This window comes from Acipenser ruthenus, chromosome 5, assembly GCF_902713425.1.
Source record: "Acipenser ruthenus chromosome 5, fAciRut3.2 maternal haplotype, whole genome shotgun sequence".
Taxonomy (NCBI): domain Eukaryota; kingdom Metazoa; phylum Chordata; class Actinopteri; order Acipenseriformes; family Acipenseridae; genus Acipenser; species Acipenser ruthenus.
Genome location: NC_081193.1, coordinates 65,932,292 through 65,952,193, shown reverse-complemented (window position 1 = coordinate 65,952,193; position 19,902 = coordinate 65,932,292). Strand labels below are relative to the sequence as shown.

The window sequence follows — 19,902 nt, the reverse complement described above, 5'->3', positions numbered from 1 at the left end:
CATTCCTTCAAGAGCATCAGGGTAATAAGGTACCATAAATTAAAAAAAAGTTCAGCATTCCCAATTGAAATAATTTGCACGTAAAATTACATTATCGTAACTTCTTGTATAAAACCGATATCTTTTACTCATATATATGGTCTGCAATTTAAACAGCTATCTTAGGAAATAGATAACAGTAGTGGGGAGTGCATCATTAAACACATGCTTTGCAGAAGTAATATGACCCAGGATTTTAGATTCTGCTCAACACGCAGGATATGGAAATACCTGCCAGCTGAGAGCCTTCTCTCGGCCCCCTTTCAAAGTGGGTCAGATCTGCGGTCTTGTTGTTCAGAGTGAATGAAAGAGACTTGTAGCAGGGGTATGCAGCTTCTGTATATAGCTGAACATATATGGAGGGTACCACAAAATTTGGTATACAGAAATGTTGCTATTTTCTGTCTATCTTCTCTAAATACACTACATCTATGTTTGTACTAGGATTGCAATATTTATTAGAAAGACTGTAGGAGGCCAAGGCTGTTGCTAAAGCAAGCATCCCAGCGTGTGAACTGTGTGTTCATTTTTTAAGCTAAACTTAAAATCTGACATACTTTCTGTAGGCACATTTGACATTGTATCCAGCTGCCGAGTTGAGTACTGGTATTCCCAAGTCCTGGTAGACTTGTTTCCAAACGGAGCCACTGTCAATCTGCAGACAGAAAAGAAAGAAAATATAAAATGGAAGGTCAGTGTGCCTGCTTCACACTGGTTATCACACAGTTCTTGTTTGTCTGCAACATCTGCAACAACAGTGTTCTGCTATACTATCAAATTATCTGGTTAGTGTTGGGATTTATGCTGTTTTGTAATGTAATGTTCATATTAGTTCTATATCCACTACAGGTTTTGCATTTCTGGTATTATTCAAGCACCAATCAGTTTGATGAAAGCAGACATACAAGTAAAATTCTATGCAAATTCAAATTTAATCTTGTTTAAGGGATTCCTGGTTACTATACAGTCCATCCTTTATGCAAGACAGATTTCTTTCTCTAAAGAGTGTTACGATAAACAGACGAAACAGCACAAGCCTACATTTTGTATCCATTTTACTTTATTGCTAAGGGGGAATGTCGAATTAAACCCAGGTCCATCTGATTAGTATTATTTATTTATTTAGCAGACGCCTTTATCCAAGGCGACTTACAGAGACTAGGGTGTGTGAACTATGCATCACCTGCAGAGTCACTTACAATTACGTCTCACCCCAAAGACAGAGCACAAGGAGGTTAAGTGACTTGCTCAGGGTCACACAATGAGTCAGTGGCTGAGGTGGGATTTGAATCGGGGACCTCCTGGTTAAAAGCCCTTTTCTTTAACCACTGGACCACACAGCCTGATCCAAATTGTTTATGTTTAACAATTCTTGGAAGTGTAGTGGCTTAGTATTTGTCCATGTTAACATTCAAAGTTTATTACCCAAATTTAATTTGTTTAAATCATGGCTGAATCCTCTTAATCCTGATATTGCAGTTGTGACTGAAGCTTGGTTGAAGAAATCTATCCCTGATTATGCATTGCAGGTTCAAAATTACAAACTCTGTCGAGCTGACAGGACATCAAAGTGTGAGGCAGTAGCAATATATGTAAAATACTGTTTCCAAGTTGAGCTTAGTCTTGTAGACTCTGTTATAAAGGGCTATGAAATCATTGGTTTGCACTTAAACTTGCCGCATACACTACCATTACTTATAGTAGGTTATTATAGGCCAGCACCTGCCCTAGATTCTGCAATGACGTTCTCAAGATTCTCAGTCTTTTTCGGCACAAGTAAATTGGTACTCATGGGTTATTTTAATTATGTTTGACTTACTGCTAAATCTAATGCTTTAAAAACACTTAAGCTTGGCACTGGCAACTAACTGGTAAATGTTCCAACTCGTCCCAATCAAAAATATATAACTAAATCTTCTTGGCTGGTACATTTTGTAAAGCTCTATAAAATACCTTTCAAGAATTGTAATGAGCAACATTTTCTATCTTACTTGGCTGATATAGATTGGACTGTAATTTCAGCTATTCCAGATATCAACTGCTTGAAACTTTTTTTGGCTGAACTTCAGTTATTAATGATCATGCTCCATTTAAAAATGTTGTGTAAAAACATACAACTGTCCATTGTTTACTGGTGAAATATCACGTTCTTTGGAGGCTTGGGACCAATGCTGGGCATATAAAACAAAGACGGAACATGACTAGCAACAATTCCATGCCCTGAGAAATAAATATACACCTTTAATTAAGAAAACAAAATCTGATTATTATCTGAAGCTTACTACTAATAATATGAAAAGCATTCAATGTACCGATGTCTCATCAGTTTTGCCCCAACATGTGACAATTAATGATTGCACTTATACTGAGAGAAAAGATATCACAGATTGTTTTACCAAGTATTTTATTAGACTTTGTTTGGCATTTGATGATTCTATTATACAGCTGGCCAGTGATCACTCAGATATTGATTCTAATTTAGTTGAACAAAGACAGCAAAAGGCTACATTTTATTTTTGTACTTTGAATGCACATGAGGTACTTAAACCAATACCGTGTCTAGATCATGACAAAGCAGCTGGCCAGGATGGATCGCAGCCATATATTTTTCAAAAAGGTAGCAGCACAGATTATTGCTCAACCATTAGCCAATCTATTTAAATCCATTAATTTGGAAATCTGCAGATGTTGTGTGTATATATATATATATATATATATATATATATTTTTTTTTTATTAAAAGGTGACCATTCAAACCCTCAACAATTACAGACCTATAAATGTACTTACAGTTATTGCCAAAGTATTTGAGAGTTTAGTAAACAATTAAAATAGTTGCTTACAATATCCTAGCAAATGTTCAATTTGGATTTCGTTTTAAACTTAGTACATTAATGATAGATCGCTCGCTTTGGTTTCTGGTAGATTTGTTTGTGCTTTCTTGCTGGATTTATCTAAAGCTGATTCTGTAGATCATCTTTATACAATTCTGTGTAATTAATTATGTTGTTTAGGATTTAGTGAGAGGGCTGTGGATTGGTTCAATGATTACCTTAAAGATCAAACATAAGCAAGAAGAGCTGATGGAATTACTTTCACCTTTGAGCCTCTAACAAAACTACCAAAAGACTACTTGGGTGCAGGACGGTGCAGTTAAATTAATGTTCTGTTTATTGCCTTGCTTGTTTTTATGTTGTGACTTCTGCTCTGAAAATTAAGTAAGGCCCAGTATGTTTATCTTTCTCAAGAAAGCGCACTTTACAATGTGTCTCAGTGCCAGCATACTTACTTTAACTGATCCCAGTTTAAGGGCCATCATCGCTCAGATTTAAAACTGGCCATTTTTTTTTTTATAAAACCAATTTGTTTGTATTTTTAGAGGCGTTCATGCTCAAATTCCATAGGACCACCCTACATTAATTATATGCTTTAGACCACTTGTATTTTGCACATAAATATGCTGGCACTCAGACCCGTTGAAAAATGCTGCATTCTTGAGAAAGATAAACATACTGGGCCATAATTAACTTTCAGAGAGTAAAAGTAATTAAAACAATATAAAACCAGCCAGGCACTAAAAACTGAACATTAACTTAACTGCACCGTCCTGCACCAAAGTACTTTTGGTAGTTTTGTTACTATGATTTTATTACACAAAATAAGCAGACTGAACATACTTACATTATCGAATCCCCCCAACCTATGAACCAGTCTGTACAGCTTGAAAAGGTTCAGGTTTCGATAGCCCAGTACTGGCCGCTTGTTAATAGGAGTGCCTGTAGATCAAAGTGGCAACACGTTTTAGAACTACATTTTAGTTTTGCTTAACCTAGAACCCTCAATAACAATACACATTGTTTCAACTAAAAGTCATTTTCTGATAAACCTAGAACCACTTAGAAGTTCATGGATTTTATTTCAGTGATTAACATCCCCCTGCCACAACTGTAAATAAAAAAATACCATTTGCTTGGAAAATATATTGGCCTTAGTCAGGCAATTCTACTCTGGTAGCCCACTCCTTTAGTCATGTTGCACCTTCCACAAGGAACTCAGTAAGATAAGACACCAAATTAAATAATAATTTATTTTCTCTAGCTTTTCCTTTTAATTTGCCTTGTAGGTTAAGAAATAATTTAGCATTTCTCTGTAAAACGTCCCAATGCTACCTCTCTAAAATGATGCTATACTAGGGATGAGCATTTCTGTATATTTTAATAATCATATACACGTAATTAACTGAACGATTAAATGATTACATGATTATTTACATCAACGTGCCATGGGCAAAAACTGCTTGCATAATACCACAATTGAAGTAATATGTAAAAAAAAACAAAAAAAACACAACAACGATAGCGGTCCTATTTGACATTGCTTCAAATAAGTAGCTATTTTTGTTAATAGAAAGTAAAATACAAGTATAGTATGCTAAAGCCCATCTTTTGGATACCTTCCAAACAACAATTAAAAGGCAACATCACAAAGTACAGAATACAGTGAATCAATAAATTATGTCTTCATTGGACAAGTATAAATCAATGTTTACACTAATTAACATATCATATTAATACAGTAAATACTTCCCGGTCCTGGTATTCATTCTGCTGCATGAAGCCTTATACACAATGTACCACAGTACAGAGTACGACATTAAATCATTGAATACCATGAACTAAAAGTCATAATTGTAATACAACAAGCCGAAACTAAAAAAAATGTAGTTTTTGTTTTCATATATTTACTCTGTCCTTCAACAGTGCTAAAAGGCAATTTACAGTATCTGTAACACAAGGTTTGTTCCTGGGTAGTAAGTGTTATTTCCTAATTGCTTATGCCTCAAAAGTATAGAAAATGGCTATTATTCCCCACAAACTTTGCTTTTCTGACCAGGACAGTGATATTTTGAAATTTACCTATTTCCAATGAGAAAACGGGCGAATTTGTGTCTTTTCGTTTACATAAAGTCAGAAAAAAACAACACATGAGTCCAAATTAACATGTATTTATACTAAAGTAATATAAAAATGATTACAAAAGATTTAGAAGTGAGTAGTTTTTCGAGATTTACGATTATACTGTAAATCACTTTCACGAATCAGCCCCCAAATGTAGTCTCCCATCATGTTCTCGTTATTCTGTCCTTGGTAGCGGCGTTCAAAGTCCAGTATATCCTGGTGGAAGCGCTCGCCTTGCTCCTCCGAGTACGCACCTATGTTCTCCTTGAATTTATCAAGATGAGCATCAAGGATATGGACTTTGAGGGACATCCTACAGCCCATTGTGCCGTAGTTCTTCACCAGAGTCTCAACCAGCTCCACATAGTTTTCGGCCTTGTGATTGCCCAGGAAGTCCCGAACCACTGCGACAAAGCTGTTCCAAGCCGCTTTCTCCTTACTAGTGAGCTTCTTGGGGAATTCATTGCACTCCAGGATCTTCTTTATCTGTGGTCCGACGAAGACACCGGCTTTGACCTTTGCCTCAGACAGCTTAGGGAAGAAGTCTTGAAGGTACTTGAAGGCTGCCGACTCCTTATCTAGAGCTCTGACAAATTGTTTCATAAGGCCCAATTTGATGTGCAGTGGTGGCATCAGCACCTTCCGGGGGTCCACCAGTGGCTCCCACTTGACGTTGTTCCTCCCCACAGAGAACTCGGTCCGCTGTGGCCAGTCCCACCTGTGGCAGTGCGCCTTGGTGTCCCTGCTGTCCCAAAGGCAAAGATAGCAGGGAAACTTGGTAAAACCGCCTTGGAGACCCATCAGGAATGCCACCATTTTGAAGTCTCCTATGACCTTGATGCCATCTCAGAAAAATGCAGATATGTATCCACTTAGGCAGCTGGAACTAAACTGAACTGGTGGGCTTAAGGCCCCTGTATTTATACTACTATTTATATTACTGGAAAGTTCTAGAAGTTACTCCAAGTTTACTCAGCACTGAATCTATCTGGAATGTTCTGGAAAATAGGTAAATTTCAAAATATCACTGTCCTGGTCACAAAAGCAAAGTTTGTGGGGAATAAAAGCCATTTTCTATACTTTTTAGGCATAAGCAATTAGGAAATAACACTTACTACCCAGGAACCAAAAAAAAATAAAAATTGTTACACGGTGCTATCATTTCAGCTGTTAGATTTGTTGTTCGCTTCTTTGTGGCGTGCATTTGGTGGAATGAGCTGTAATAGTTTGTTGTGATTTACCGGTACTTCTGCTGCTTTTGAATGGCATACTCAGTCTCGCAGTCAACCAAGGCTTGCTGCTGGGCCTCTCTCTGAAGGTGGATACAGGCTTGGATCATGTGTTTTAACAGGGTCCCTATTCTGTTCATAGCTTTTCCCCCCCCCCCACATAGCTCAGTTTGCAAAGCGTGAATTTTACTGTTTTAGTGTCTACTTTGGTAAAATGTTCTCAAACAAAATCTTTGAATTTTGAAATGTTACGTGGCTGCAATCTCGTCCATGTTCCGTTTGGTATCGGCTTGTTTAATATTAACTACAGCGGTTAAAGTGAATAATTAAACCATGACCTCTGACAATACTGTAATGCGTGCAATGGTGCATTCCAACCACACCCATTACCGATAGCTACAGTATTGGTATCACCATCTATCAGGAGCTTGAGTAATTTAGCCATAGAAAGAAATCATGACAATTACACAATTTATAATTGATTACTCGAATAAATGTTTACATGTGCCCATCCATATGCTACACAAGCTTAAATGGCATTGTATTGTATATTATGAATCACAGCGGTAGCTGTGGTAAAACATACAGGATATTTCCCTGAATAGGCAATGATTACCTCTGTCCTCCATGAACTTGTACAGCTGCTGCAGAAAATTCTCTCTTTCTCCTGGAAATGGCTCCACTTCCTCCTGGGGACAAGGAACAGAGATCTTTTAGAAATTAAAAACCTTACAACTGCATTTTGCGCTCCTCATTACAGTTACGCCTCACCCCATCAAAAGATGGCAGCATGTAATAACCCATTTTGACAAGCCCAACAGATCCAAACCAAACAGGTTCTGACAGTTCTTTCACATCACATCAAAAGATATATTTTGAGTTACTGGTAACCTCTGTTTCTCTCTCTCCCTTGATGTTTTATATTATTAAATGACACATCACTATAAGCTTTTGAATTTAAGAATACATATATAGTCTGTCAGGTATGCAGAAGCAGCCACACAGCTATGAAATCCTCATTTTTTAATATAATTTTGACTACACTTCGATATGATAATATATTGTTTTGAATGCTAGTTGGTAAATTGAGTCCCTTGTTAGAGAGGGCAGGGCAGTCTATTCTAAAACCTTAACAAAGATGCAGTGAATTTCTGCATGCTATATAAATGATGTGAAGCATACTCAGATTATATTCTTTATTGAAAATCTGACAAAACAAAAAATATGAAAGATGCTAAAAACACCAAAGTTGTAATGAAAACATCTACTGTCAACTTTCAGCATCATCTCCACTCCAAAATTATGATGAGCCTCAATACATTATTATTATTATTATTATTATTTCTTAGCAGATGCCCTTATCCAGGGCGACTTACAATTGTTACAAGATATCACATTATACACATTATACAGATATCACATTATTTTTTTACATACAATTACCCATTTATACAGTTGGGTTTTTACTGGAGCAATCTAGGTAAAAGTACCTTGCTCAAGGGTACAGCAGCAGTCCCTCACCTGGGATTGAACCCACGACCCTCGGGTCAAGAGTCCAGAGCCCTAACCACTACTCCATACTGCTGCAATACATGAGCTGCCTTTTGCAAGCGTTCTACACTGCCGTACGGAAACCGAATGCAGACAAACCTGTCTTTGAATGAAACATATACGGATATTTGATGTTTTGTCTCTTCATGGTGATAGTGCCCTCCAGGGGACAACAGTTTTCCACAAAACATACTATTACACCTCAACTCCAGTCCATATTTGTATAATATAGTACGCCAGTGGCGGCTAGTAGCCTCACAAACTAGAGGGGCTGGGCTATTAAAACCAACATTTCTTTTCAGAATTTACTAATATTGTGCTCAGTTAAAAGGCGTGCTGTACATGATAATATCATAAGCATATTAAAAGAAAGCCTACCTTATTTGGCCGCTTAGTTTTTTTTGAGAATCAAAAACTTGACTTGATGGTTAAAGTGGGGAATACTGCGGGTAAGCTCCTTTTTGATCGACAGTACACCAAGTGTGTGAAGTCTGTCTTGGGTCATTGTATTGCGCAAGAAAGTCTTTATACGTTTCAGTGTACTGAAATGTATCTTGATTCCGCTGTTGTAACTGGAGGAGTAAGGGCGATCTCCGCAGTTGAAAGGTTTCTGAAATGGCTCTGAAGGTTGTTCTCCTCCAGCACTTTAATCAATGCCAACACTCTTTACACTTTCGAATTCAGCACTGCTGTACAAAACCGTTAGTTCACTTTCTAGTTTTTCTTTGCATAGCATTGGGTAACACTTCACTCCCATGTGCAGATGTTCATTGGGAAAAATCCACATTAAACTGAAGTGTTTGGAATCGATAAGATCAAATGATATCAAGTGATTTACTTTGTCGAAGTATTCTTTTGCCTGCAGAATCATGTTTCCTTCACTACATCAGCTGTGTTTGATCGAATTATTTTCTTTGGTGGGTTGGTTGTGCTTGGGATTTCGATTTTGTAAGATGTTGTAAGAATGTCCATGTGAAGCATGGCAGAATGAAAAAACTTCAAAAAAGAAAATCTTTACCTCCCATAAGACTGCTGAACTAATCAATCATCCCAACTGCCCTTGTTCTGAATTTTCCCAAATCACTCGTGCAGAACCTTTTGATATTCATACAGAGCGTTTACTGTTCTGCTTTTTACCCTTTGCAGTCCTATGTTGGACCAGGTCTGACATTACAATTTTCCCTTTCCGGTCCGAAGTCATCATCAACATCATCAAAAAGACAAAGCTCAGGTCTCTAGTCATTTTTTCTCCGGAAAAAGCCGAGAACCATTCAATGGCCGAGTAAGACCGATAGGAGCCGAGTGAAGCCGAAAAAAAAGGGGCGGATCTGAGCAATACACATAGCCCCGGCACCACAGAGATAACACAGCCATAAACACACAAGATAGCTGTTTCCACATCCAGCGCTTAAAGAATATCAGACATTGCAGAGCTTTTTGAGATGTTACAGTAATAAAATGATGACTTGGATTGCATTATTGAGGAGTTTGGTGATAAAACGAGAGATCAAGAGATGATTTATCAGTATGCACGACTATGAAGAGGTATGTGAAAAATACAGCGAACAAGGGGTGGGGCGGGGCTGGAGATGCAGTACAGAGTGTCCTGTTGATATGCAGTGCCTTTTAAACCTATTTTACTGTGGGGAAAAAAAACACTTTTAAACAGGGCATCTAAAATAAACTGCGCATGTGAATATAAATTGGACCTGGACGCGCCTGAGACGCACTGAATAAATGGACTGCTAAGGGTTAAAGTTCTACCTTTTTGCCCCAGAACTTGGAATCCGACTTTTGCACAAGTCGTCGAACAGCTGTTCGTTTCGGAGATGTTGAGAAAAACGTTGAAAAAGCTGAAAGATTTGCATAAATTTGTTTGATAACTGAGCAGACTTGTCGCATAATAATATTTAGCTGGTGAGCATAACAATGGATAGTGTGCATATGGATAACTTTCTTTGAGTCTTGCTTGGACACCATTTAATGCACCACTCATTACAGCTGCACCGTCGTATGTCTGCGCGACAAGTTTAGTTTTTAAATTGCAAGGCTCCAGTTCTTGATTTAGAAGAGTTGCTTATCCTTCAGCCGTTACTACAGTGCCCCCATTGATATACCCAAGCACAATCACTAGTTGAGTTGTACATGACACATCTGTCGTTTCATTGGCTTGTACTGACACGAAGCTTGCATTACAAACTTTTCAGTTTTAAATGTTCTTCTTATATACTTCCAGCATACAATCTAGAAGCTCGTTCTGTATGGTCTCCGATGCATTTTTAGACACAATTACATTTGCAATAGCTGATTGTCTAGTGGAGAAAATGCATCTACCAAATCTAGAAACACTCCCTGATTAAAAGACTCTCTCTCATCGTGACCTCTCAGTGGCAACTCATGACTTCCATAGAACCTGATGCAGTCAATTATCCGGGAAATAACACAGTGTGACAGGGTAGCCTTGCAGGCCCAGTTGGTATCGGCAGGCAAGGAGACTCAGAGGCAAAGAAGCTGCAGTTTAAGCGTGGCTGCGCATTTTAATGAACACAAAAATAAAAAGTTAAACAAAAACAGGTCTTGCACACCATAAACAAGAACAAAATAACCAGCTCAAGGGCTAAAACAAAGGTTTAAACAAAAACAAAACTGTTCAGGCTGGGCAGAGCCTTCACTGAACTTTATCCAACAAATACAGAGAAAAATCACACAGTAACAAACTGCACACTGGCAACTCACCAACTCCCTTCACCAAATAAAGGATTTCCTCCCCTTTTTATACCATGTGGCTAGAGCCTAATTATCATCAATTATTCAATTCGCTTCAGCCACATCCTTCCATTCCTGCCAACCACCACCAAAACACCACAAAACAATATTATTTACACCTATTCTTCTGTAGCTTATTATGCCTTTGCACGGAAATACGGTACCCTTCATCAATCTGAGTAGCAATACTAATGTTTCCAGTCATTTTCAGTTTAACACAGTTCCCAATATGAGAAGCACTGCACTCGTGTTTGACTTTCTCTAACAAGTGTAAACCAGTTATATTTGCTAATAAACAAAGTCAGATTTGCCAACACATATTACCACACATGCTCATACTGGAGCAGCTGTATTGTCTAGCATTTTTTTTTTGCCAGTAATTTATTCAGCAGCAGTGACTACTCTTGTCTAACAGACCAAAACCTGCAAATATTTCTTGAAAAAGAAATCTCTATGCCTGCAAAATTGAAACACTTCTTGTTTTAAAAGTTAATACATTGTGTGTACACTGTCTCTTATTTTAATAGGAGATGATATCTCGTGCAGTTTTGTTCTGCAAACTGCAAAATATCTATTTAACAAGTACTGTAAGTCAGTAACATACATCCACGACACAGCTTTAAATTCAAGATTGGAGTTACTGTATCAGTATGATTACAAAATTTACAACCATGACATATATAAATAGTAACAGAATAGTATAGAATAAGAATTCACAGCAGCAGTTTATTTGAGACACAAAATCTCTTCAGAATGTTTGGGAGGCAGACAGTAAATAATATATCACTCTGGTAATCATTCTAGGCTGCGACACACTACTGCAAAAATTAGTCAACCAGATCATTTGAAAACCAACCCTTAACATCCTCTTCCCCACTCACCTCTTTCAAGCTGCTGCTCCTGCTCTACTTCCCTTCATCTCCTCAATTCTCAACACCTCTCTCCTTTCTGGTCTCTTTCCCTCTGCCTTCAAATAAGCCTCTAACACTCCCCTCAAAAAACCTACCTCGACCCCACCTCCCTCCAGAGCTACCATCCCGTCTCCCTCCTACCCTTCCTCTCCAAAACCCTCGAGCGGGCTGTACACCACCAGCTCTCTGCTTTCCTGTCCAACCACTCTCTGCACGACCCTCTCCAATCTGGCTTCCGCTCTGCTCACTCCACTGGAGCCGCCCTCCTGTCTGTCATTAACTCACTAAAATCTGCCCGAGCTGCCTCTCTCTCCTCTGTCCTAATTCTCCTCGACCACTCTGCTGCCTTTGACACTGTTGATCACTCTATTTTACTATCCTCGCTCGCTGACCTGGGAATCTCTGGCACTGCTCTGGCCTGGTTCTCCTCCTACCTCTCCAACTGCACTTACCAGGCAACCTGGCGTGGAGCAACCTCCACACCTCGCCCTCTCTCAACAGGAGTCCCCCATGGGTCAGTCTTGGGTCATCTCCTGATCTCTCTATATACCCGCTCCCTTGGCCCCCCTCATCGCATCCTATGGTTTCTAATACCATTTCTATGCTGATGATGCTCAGAATTTCCTTTCCTTCCCCAGCTCTGACTCCACCATCCCCTCCCGTATCTCTACCTGTCTGTCTGCTATCTATTCCTGGATGCACTCGCATCACCTCAAACTCAACCTCTCTAAATCTGACCTTTTCTTTCCCTCCTCCTCCTCCCCCTCCTCTGATCTCTATCTCCGTTCCTCTGGAATCTACTCTCTCCCTCCTCCTCAGCTAAGAACCTTGGAGTCACCCTGGACCCCTGCCTCTCTTATTCCCAGCACATCTCCACTCGCACGCACTTGCCGATTCTTCTGGAGCAACATACAAAGAATCCGACCCTTCCTCACCAACTATGCCAGCCTAGACTACTGCAACTCCCTCCTGGCTGGCCTCCCTGCGTCCGCCACCCGTCCGCTCCAGCTCATCCAGAACTCCGCTGCTCGCCTCGTGTTCTCTATGCCTCGCTTCTCCCACGCAACTCCACAGCTCCACTCACTCCACTGGCTCCCGGTCACCACTCGCATCCAGTTCAAGACTCTTGTACTCGCCTACAGATGCCTTGACCAGACTGCACCCAGAGTACTGTAATCTGTCATTTAATCTGTAGTATTTTGTATTTAATTATATCCTGCTGTAACTATCACTGACACTGCTACCTGCTCCGTTATTGAATCGTACTTTGTCATATACTTGTACTTGTAGAACCAAAGTCATTGTATTTTATCTTGCTCTTAATTGTATTAATACTTGTACTGTGATTCTTTGAAATGTATTTTTGTTTACGACTAAGTCGCCCTGGATAAGGGCGTCTGCTAAGAAATAAATAATAATAAATAATAATACATATTACACACACATACATTATATATGCATACATACTATATATATAACACACACATATTTTTTATCTATCTATCTATATATCTATATACATACATATCTATACGTACACACACAATATATATACACACACACACACAGGCTAACTTCATGAACCCTGCTTATAACGAACACCAGTTTTTAACGATATATGTGTGTATCAGGGGGTGGGAGCAGAGCAAAGTATCCAAGACTGAAAACGTATGGTGCCGAGTGAAACAAGGCGAACATTTTTAGCAGTTTATATTTTAGCAGTAGTTGCACGTAGCCTATACACTACAAACACAAAAAAATATGCATATACAACCTACAGAAACAAAACACACTGTACACAATAACTGCACAAACCGTTTTGTTTTTACAAAACAAAGTTCAAACACAAACTAAAAAAAAAAGCTGTATTGCTTGTTTCTTAGCTTATTTTAATAACTTGTTACCTCTAAGTCGCCGTGCATAAGTGCGTCTGTCAAGCAAATATATATTAAAAAAACCAAAAAAAAAAAAACACACAAGCTATACTTCTGAAAAGCTTACTATTGTGCAGAGAATTGCTGGTTTCCAGCTAAATATGGCTGCTTGTTTTCACTGCATTTTCTCAGGTACAGCTAACCAAAGATTATCTATTAAATCAAACATCTTTGAGCTAACCTTTTACTTACAAAATCAGCTCTCGGCTCACCAACGCCAGCCATTGCTACAGTACACATTCCAAACACACACTCATTTTTTTTACAGTTTCCCCAAATATTTAAGACGGAAAATCATCTATAGACGGAACACTCCCACCCCTGATTATATATACACATACACACACTAATAATTATATATATATATATATATATATAGTAAACCTGGCCGCCACTCACGGTCATTCGTTGCCCCTTTTAAAATACTGACCCAGACACAGAAATTGATTTTTAACTGCGCTGACGCGCTACTTTTAATAAACAAACAAAAAAAAGACACAAAATAAACACCTAGCTCTTTTTTGAGCAATAACTAACACACAGGACTGGACCTAACTATAAACAGAACAGCTAAGCTGTTTCCCTGTAAAACAAACCAAAACAAAATAAACACAGTTTTAACACAACACTAACAGGTTTCACTCTACCTTACTTTCTTCGTACGCCTGCACACATTCGCAAGCGGGCTCTTCACACAGCAGCCCTGTGCAGACTGACTGCACTCTTTAAATACCCTGCACCTGGTTCTAATTTACAATCACTACCAGGTGCAGGGGATAATTAACAATAAAACAATTAAACTAAATGTGCTTAAACAATAAAGCAAAACAATTAAATGAAACCCTACACACGTTTTCTGCAGGGAGTATTTTAACCACCCTCCCTGCTGTGTTACAATATATATATATACACACACACACACACACACACACACACACACACACACACACACACACACACACACACACACACACACACACAAAGTGTGTATATATATATATAAAGATCAAAACTGCAGCACTGCTATGTAGGCAAATGGTAGCCAAGCTGAGAAATATAATTTATTTTGTTTTTCACATCCAGCAACTTTATTACTAATGTACAGCAAACATCTTAGGTTTTTCAGATCTCATTCTGCTTTCAGAAGCAATCAAGCTTTTGTCTCCCAAATACTTTCTGCTGCACTGCTGTGAATTCTATATTTTCTCTATAATATACAGTACACCTGAAGATTATTTTATCATCATTGTGTATTGGCAGCTACAATCCACATGGTCAGTCTTGGTGCTCCAAAGTCAGACAAGCCTGTTTTAAAAGTGGATTGATTTATTTGATTTATTACCTCGTCGTCCTCACTGCTAGCATCCTCCTCTTCCTCTTCCTCCTTGTCGTCCTCTTCCTCGCTGCTGGAGCTCTCCTCCTTCAGCTCTGTCCTCCAGTTACTGGGAACAGCTCCACTCTTCAAGAACTCCAGAGCCCGGTCCAAAGCTACAGGGGAACCAGACACAGACAGAGATGAAGGTGCTGCATTTCATTTACACCTTTAGGAAAGAGAGAGGCTACAGTCCTCTTTCCTGGAAGCCCAACTGCCATAATTCAGTTAAATGAAAACACATTTAAAAATGTTAAATACTAAACAGTAATTCAAATGATAATAATAAGTTGCACACGTAATGTTTGCTTTTTGGTTTAAAGAATTTGCCCAAGTTAAATGTCATATATTAACACAGTAAGTAAACACAATACAAAATCATCAGTAAATAGATTCAAACTTATTTTTCAAATGATCCGCTACTTTTACATCATTTATATTGATGACAATATATTGCTGTACATTAGATGGTGCTTATGAATATGAAGACACTTTTGTTGATCTAGCCTACATTAAATATTATCGATTACAGGCAACTAGAACCAAAGAGCACTACAATATTTGAGTATTTACAATGAGATCCACTCAGAATGATTGCAAACATCATTGAAAGTTGAGTAAATTAAAAATATATATATATTTGAAGCTTAAATTTTCTTTTACCATATTTACACACATATTTTCACTAAACAACAAGAGAGAGTTACAGTTGATATACATGGAATGATTCTATTGCACACCCAGACATTACACATTGGCCTAGTCAGAGACAACACACACAAGCAATTCAATAAAAAAAAGCAACAGAAAGGTATTTTTTTGTAGAAAAAACATTCCCTGGTAATTAGAGCTCGACTTGGGGACCTGGAAACCTGTGTATTCATCGTACTTGAACCCTTGCCGGATCTCTTTTTCCAACTTGGTTATCCATTGTTACAAGCTGCTATATTTAACTTTGTTAATGTCAGATGAGGTGAGGTGTGGACAGATAATTATAGGGGGACTGTTTATGGCACCTACCATTGTCCCTCACCTTTTAGAGCACTAAATACACAATTGCTTGGTTCTAGTAACCATTTGCTTTTCAAGCATAGGGCTCCCCACGTAAAACACCACTGATATTGCAGACATTTCCAGTGCTTTTGGATTGACGCCCACATAAGCACTTAGAGCATACTTCCTCTATCACAGCAATTTGGGATGGACATATTTCTGCCAGCGTCCCAATTTGAAATTGGTTTGATCTTGTTCCTGACTGAAACAAAACAAACTGTTTCAAATCAATTTCATAGTAAACAGTCAAACCAACGGGCTGAATGCACTGTATTTGTTACCGTTTTGGTTATGGTGGGGTCAAACTAGACAGGCCAGACTAGGCAGGTCTCCAAGAACGTTGCTCTGAACCCTTTAGGATTAATTATACCAAAGGCATGTATGTAAAATAGGACACAGTTCCTCTGGCTGTAGCTCTATTACATAGCTTCTGAAATATATCTTAACAATGGGCAGCTCAATGGTAGTCTGAACACTTTGCTTTAGAAATGTATAACAATCCACAGTTAAGCAAGCAAAATGGCGTGTACTATTTTTTTCTATAGTGAGTTTGAACGAACTGGACCGAAATTTAAGTTGAGTTTTAATCAAGCCCTCAGTGTGTGACCTACTTGCAGTTCTAGGATCGATTTCTCCCTTGACATTTCACCAGTTCTGAAAGTAGCACATAAGAGTGGTATTATAAGCAGTATGAAAAAGCCCCATCTTCCCTGCAAAAACAGAATCCCAAAACATAGGGAGGATGGACATCACCAAGAAAACTGGTTTTCCCAAAAAACATGCTGTGTATCATGTTGTGTTTGGTTGGTTTTCAAACTTTCAGATGCTGGACCCAAACTATCTGTGCCAACTACAGTGTACTGCAGGGTCCCGAAGTTGCTGGAGCGTTCCTCCTTCAGCTCTGTCCTCCAGTTATTAGGAATGGCTCAGTTCTTCAAGAACTCCAGATCCCAGTCCAAAGCTAAAGGGGATCGGATGATCCTTGTCTTTTTTATTATTCTTTATTCTCTGTTTCACTGCCATGATGTAGATAAATACATTGGCTGTTAGGTTATTTGGTGTTAAGACACATTCAGTAGTAGAGAGTCCTTGTGATAGAGCTATTTCTGGATTGCACTGTATTTGGCACTGTATTTATATTAAATCAATTAATTCAGGGATCATTTTACCTGGTGGAGCTTTACTTTAATTTTCAACAGACTATGCTCAAACCATGTTATGGCCTCTTAGCAACAGTCTTTTTAGACAGAACCTTGAGCTCAGTCGGTCAATTTCAGCAGTACACCACTGGATTGGAATGGAAGCAAAGACACATTAAACTAAACTAGTCCCGGTAAGCATGTTATTCCACTCAAGTGGAATAACAAGAACGTATCCCCATGCTAGCTATAAACTGTAGATAAAGACTTCCGAAAGACAATGTCTTCTGAAGGATCAGATGAAATCAACACCAGTTTTGATACCAACAGTGCAAAATTGAGAGAGAAGACTTTTAGCAACTCCCAGATACAGGTTATTCCTTTCCTCTTCCCCATATGAAAACAAACAATACTCCAATTACATAGCAGTTTGAGCCACTTCCTCTTTCTGCTTACATTAAATGATAAGTGAAAATGTCTCAAACTGTCCCTAAAATGCATTCAGCATGCAAGAAGGCCCGAAAGGGTGTCCGTATACATCCAATATATGGACGCTTGGTGCGTTGTGCAACTTGAGGCAAAGCCAAGTGCCTCTAACCCCTGAGAAGCCAGTATATTGGACATATACGGACACCCTGAAGTGCCTTATTGCATTTATAATCCAGGTCAAAACTGTGGATTTGAAATATATATATATATATATATATATATATATATATATATATATATATATATATATATATATATATATATATATATATAAACACACACACACACACACACACACACACACACACTACCGGTCAAAAGTTTTAGAACACCCCCATTTTTCCAGTTTTTATTGAAATTTAAGCAGTTCAAGTCCAGTGAATAACCTGAAATGGTACAAAGGTAAGCGGTAAACTGCCAGAGGTTTAAAAAAAAAGTTTAGGTTACCAAAAACTGAAAAATAATGTACATTTCAAGAGTTATACAAAAAGGCCTTTTTCAGGGAACAAGTAATGGGTTAACAACTTACAGCTGTTCTGCAGCAATGGAAGTAAATTAAGCCTTGAAAGTTGATGCTAACAATTCCTACAGGTGTCCCAACTTTTGTTGATTACTTACAAACCCTGTGTCTATATAAAATCACTGCCTCCCTAGTGCATCAGCACACACAACGGCTGCGATGCTGGCTCCGGAGATCAACCATAGTGCGGTCTCCCCAGCGCATCAGCATGACAACCGTCTGGAATGAGCTAAGTAGGGTACATCTCTAGGGTTTTCAAGTGGGCACCTTCCATCCTCGGTGTTTCGTCGACTAGCCCACGACACCTCAAGAGGGCTCGACGGTGATGCTGGCGTCCCAGCATCACCCCCCTCCGTCCCCCACTCAACGCAGCCCAGCTTACTTACCCGTACATCAACGTTTCTTTCTTTCTATTGTGCTTGAGATCCCCAGCCAGAATCTTTCCGTCTCAACCACAGCCAGTTGCTGCTCCTCTCTGCTGCTTCAGATAAGTTCTTCACTGTACGACGCAACTCTTGGCCACTGAATCCGACGTCTCTGAGAAACCGGGTTGTAGAGTGTGCCACAAATCCTCGACAACCCACTTCCACTGGGTAAACCCGGACTCTCCATCCTCGCTATTCCTCTTCAGTGGCTAGTTGAGCATACTGCAGTTTCTTCCTCTTACGCCTCATCTACAGCATCCTCCCATGGCACTGTTAACTCTACCAGGTGAACAAGGCATGCTGATCCAGACCACAAGACAATATCTGGTCGAAGATTAGTGGTGGCAGTAGAATAGAGGGAAGGGAGTAAAAAAAGAAAAAAAATATGCCGTCTCGGATTTCATTAATTTGTCAAGGTATGTGTCTGAGAGGGGTGGATACTGTGCAGAAGTGTCTTCTTGTGTTTTTTATGTAGCGTTTACAAACCACTAAAATACTTTATTCAAAGTGATAAAGTTGGGGTGAGTGTGTATATTGACAGATTCCCCAGTTTTGCTTTCATTTAGACAGTGGTTTATTGCAGCTCGGAGACTAATGTAGCTTGAAATTTTATATTCTTCTTCTTGGGCATTTCTTACATTTCCATAGAGATAACTTAGTATTTTGTTAAGATGTGCATTTTCCACAGTTGAGATATGTATTTCAGTTTGTTTCTGTTTTAGCCAGTCCTGAAAGAAAGCAATTGCCCACCTGTCATTTTTTTTCTTGTATTTCTCTCCATTTTGCTATCTTCCAGTTCATGTAATTGTTCTTCATCTAAATCGGTCTACTTACCAGTTTTTTTTTATTTTTTTGGTGGTTCAGTAACTTGAGACATCCATATTTTTACTTAGTTGGTCATTCAGTTGTATAGGTGCTGTAACTTTGTAACTGTAAACAAGATGGCTGCCAGTACTGCAAATTCTGTGAGGCAGCGCAGTGATTTCTAATATGTGATGAGGCACGAGCTGTGCATAACCATCCAATATATGGACAGCTGTAACCTTGCTCGACCAATCACATTGCTTGTTTCATGTTCCATTGCCAGCCCTGGATTATAAATAAGTATTATTGTTGGTATGAATACATCCAATTTATTTCTGTTTTTAACAAAAAGATTCCATTGTTAAATTATCATTTGTTCTTTTTATGCATCATACAAGTAGCCTATGCAGACCATCACATGCACTGTGATACACTAAGTGTTGAAAGCTATATTGTTTATTTTAATTTTTTTTTAATTTTTTTTTTTTTTTTAAATTCTGTGGTACAGCGTACATAAGTTTGTTTCCTGGATCTTATTTTGGAATACATCCATTCAAATCCGGCAACACAATGACGATGAATCCCATTGGTGCAAATTACGATGTGTTGCTCTGCAGAGATGTGGAGCTTGATAAGGAAATTCACTGAATTCAGCTGTTTACTTCAGTGTCATACATACTCTCTTTTCCATACATTGTATTTGGTATATAAA

General features: G+C 38.7%; 1 protein-coding gene across 3 annotated transcripts in view; it reads right to left on the bottom strand.

The window, feature by feature from the left end:
- The window catches only part of LOC117402431 (AT-rich interactive domain-containing protein 4B-like), a 146,625-nt gene that overhangs the window by 40,407 nt on the left and 86,316 nt on the right, over positions 1-19,902 (bottom strand). For all 3 annotated transcript variants that reach the window (XM_059024391.1, XM_034003560.3, XM_034003561.3), the window contains exons 11-14: positions 14,731-14,876; positions 6,843-6,915; positions 3,721-3,815; positions 597-694 (exon numbers count right to left, since the gene is read on the bottom strand). In XM_059024391.1, the coding sequence (XP_058880374.1) occupies positions 597-694; positions 3,721-3,815; positions 6,843-6,915; positions 14,731-14,876 (412 nt within the window). The remainder of the gene's footprint in view (positions 1-596; positions 695-3,720; positions 3,816-6,842; positions 6,916-14,730; positions 14,877-19,902) is intronic.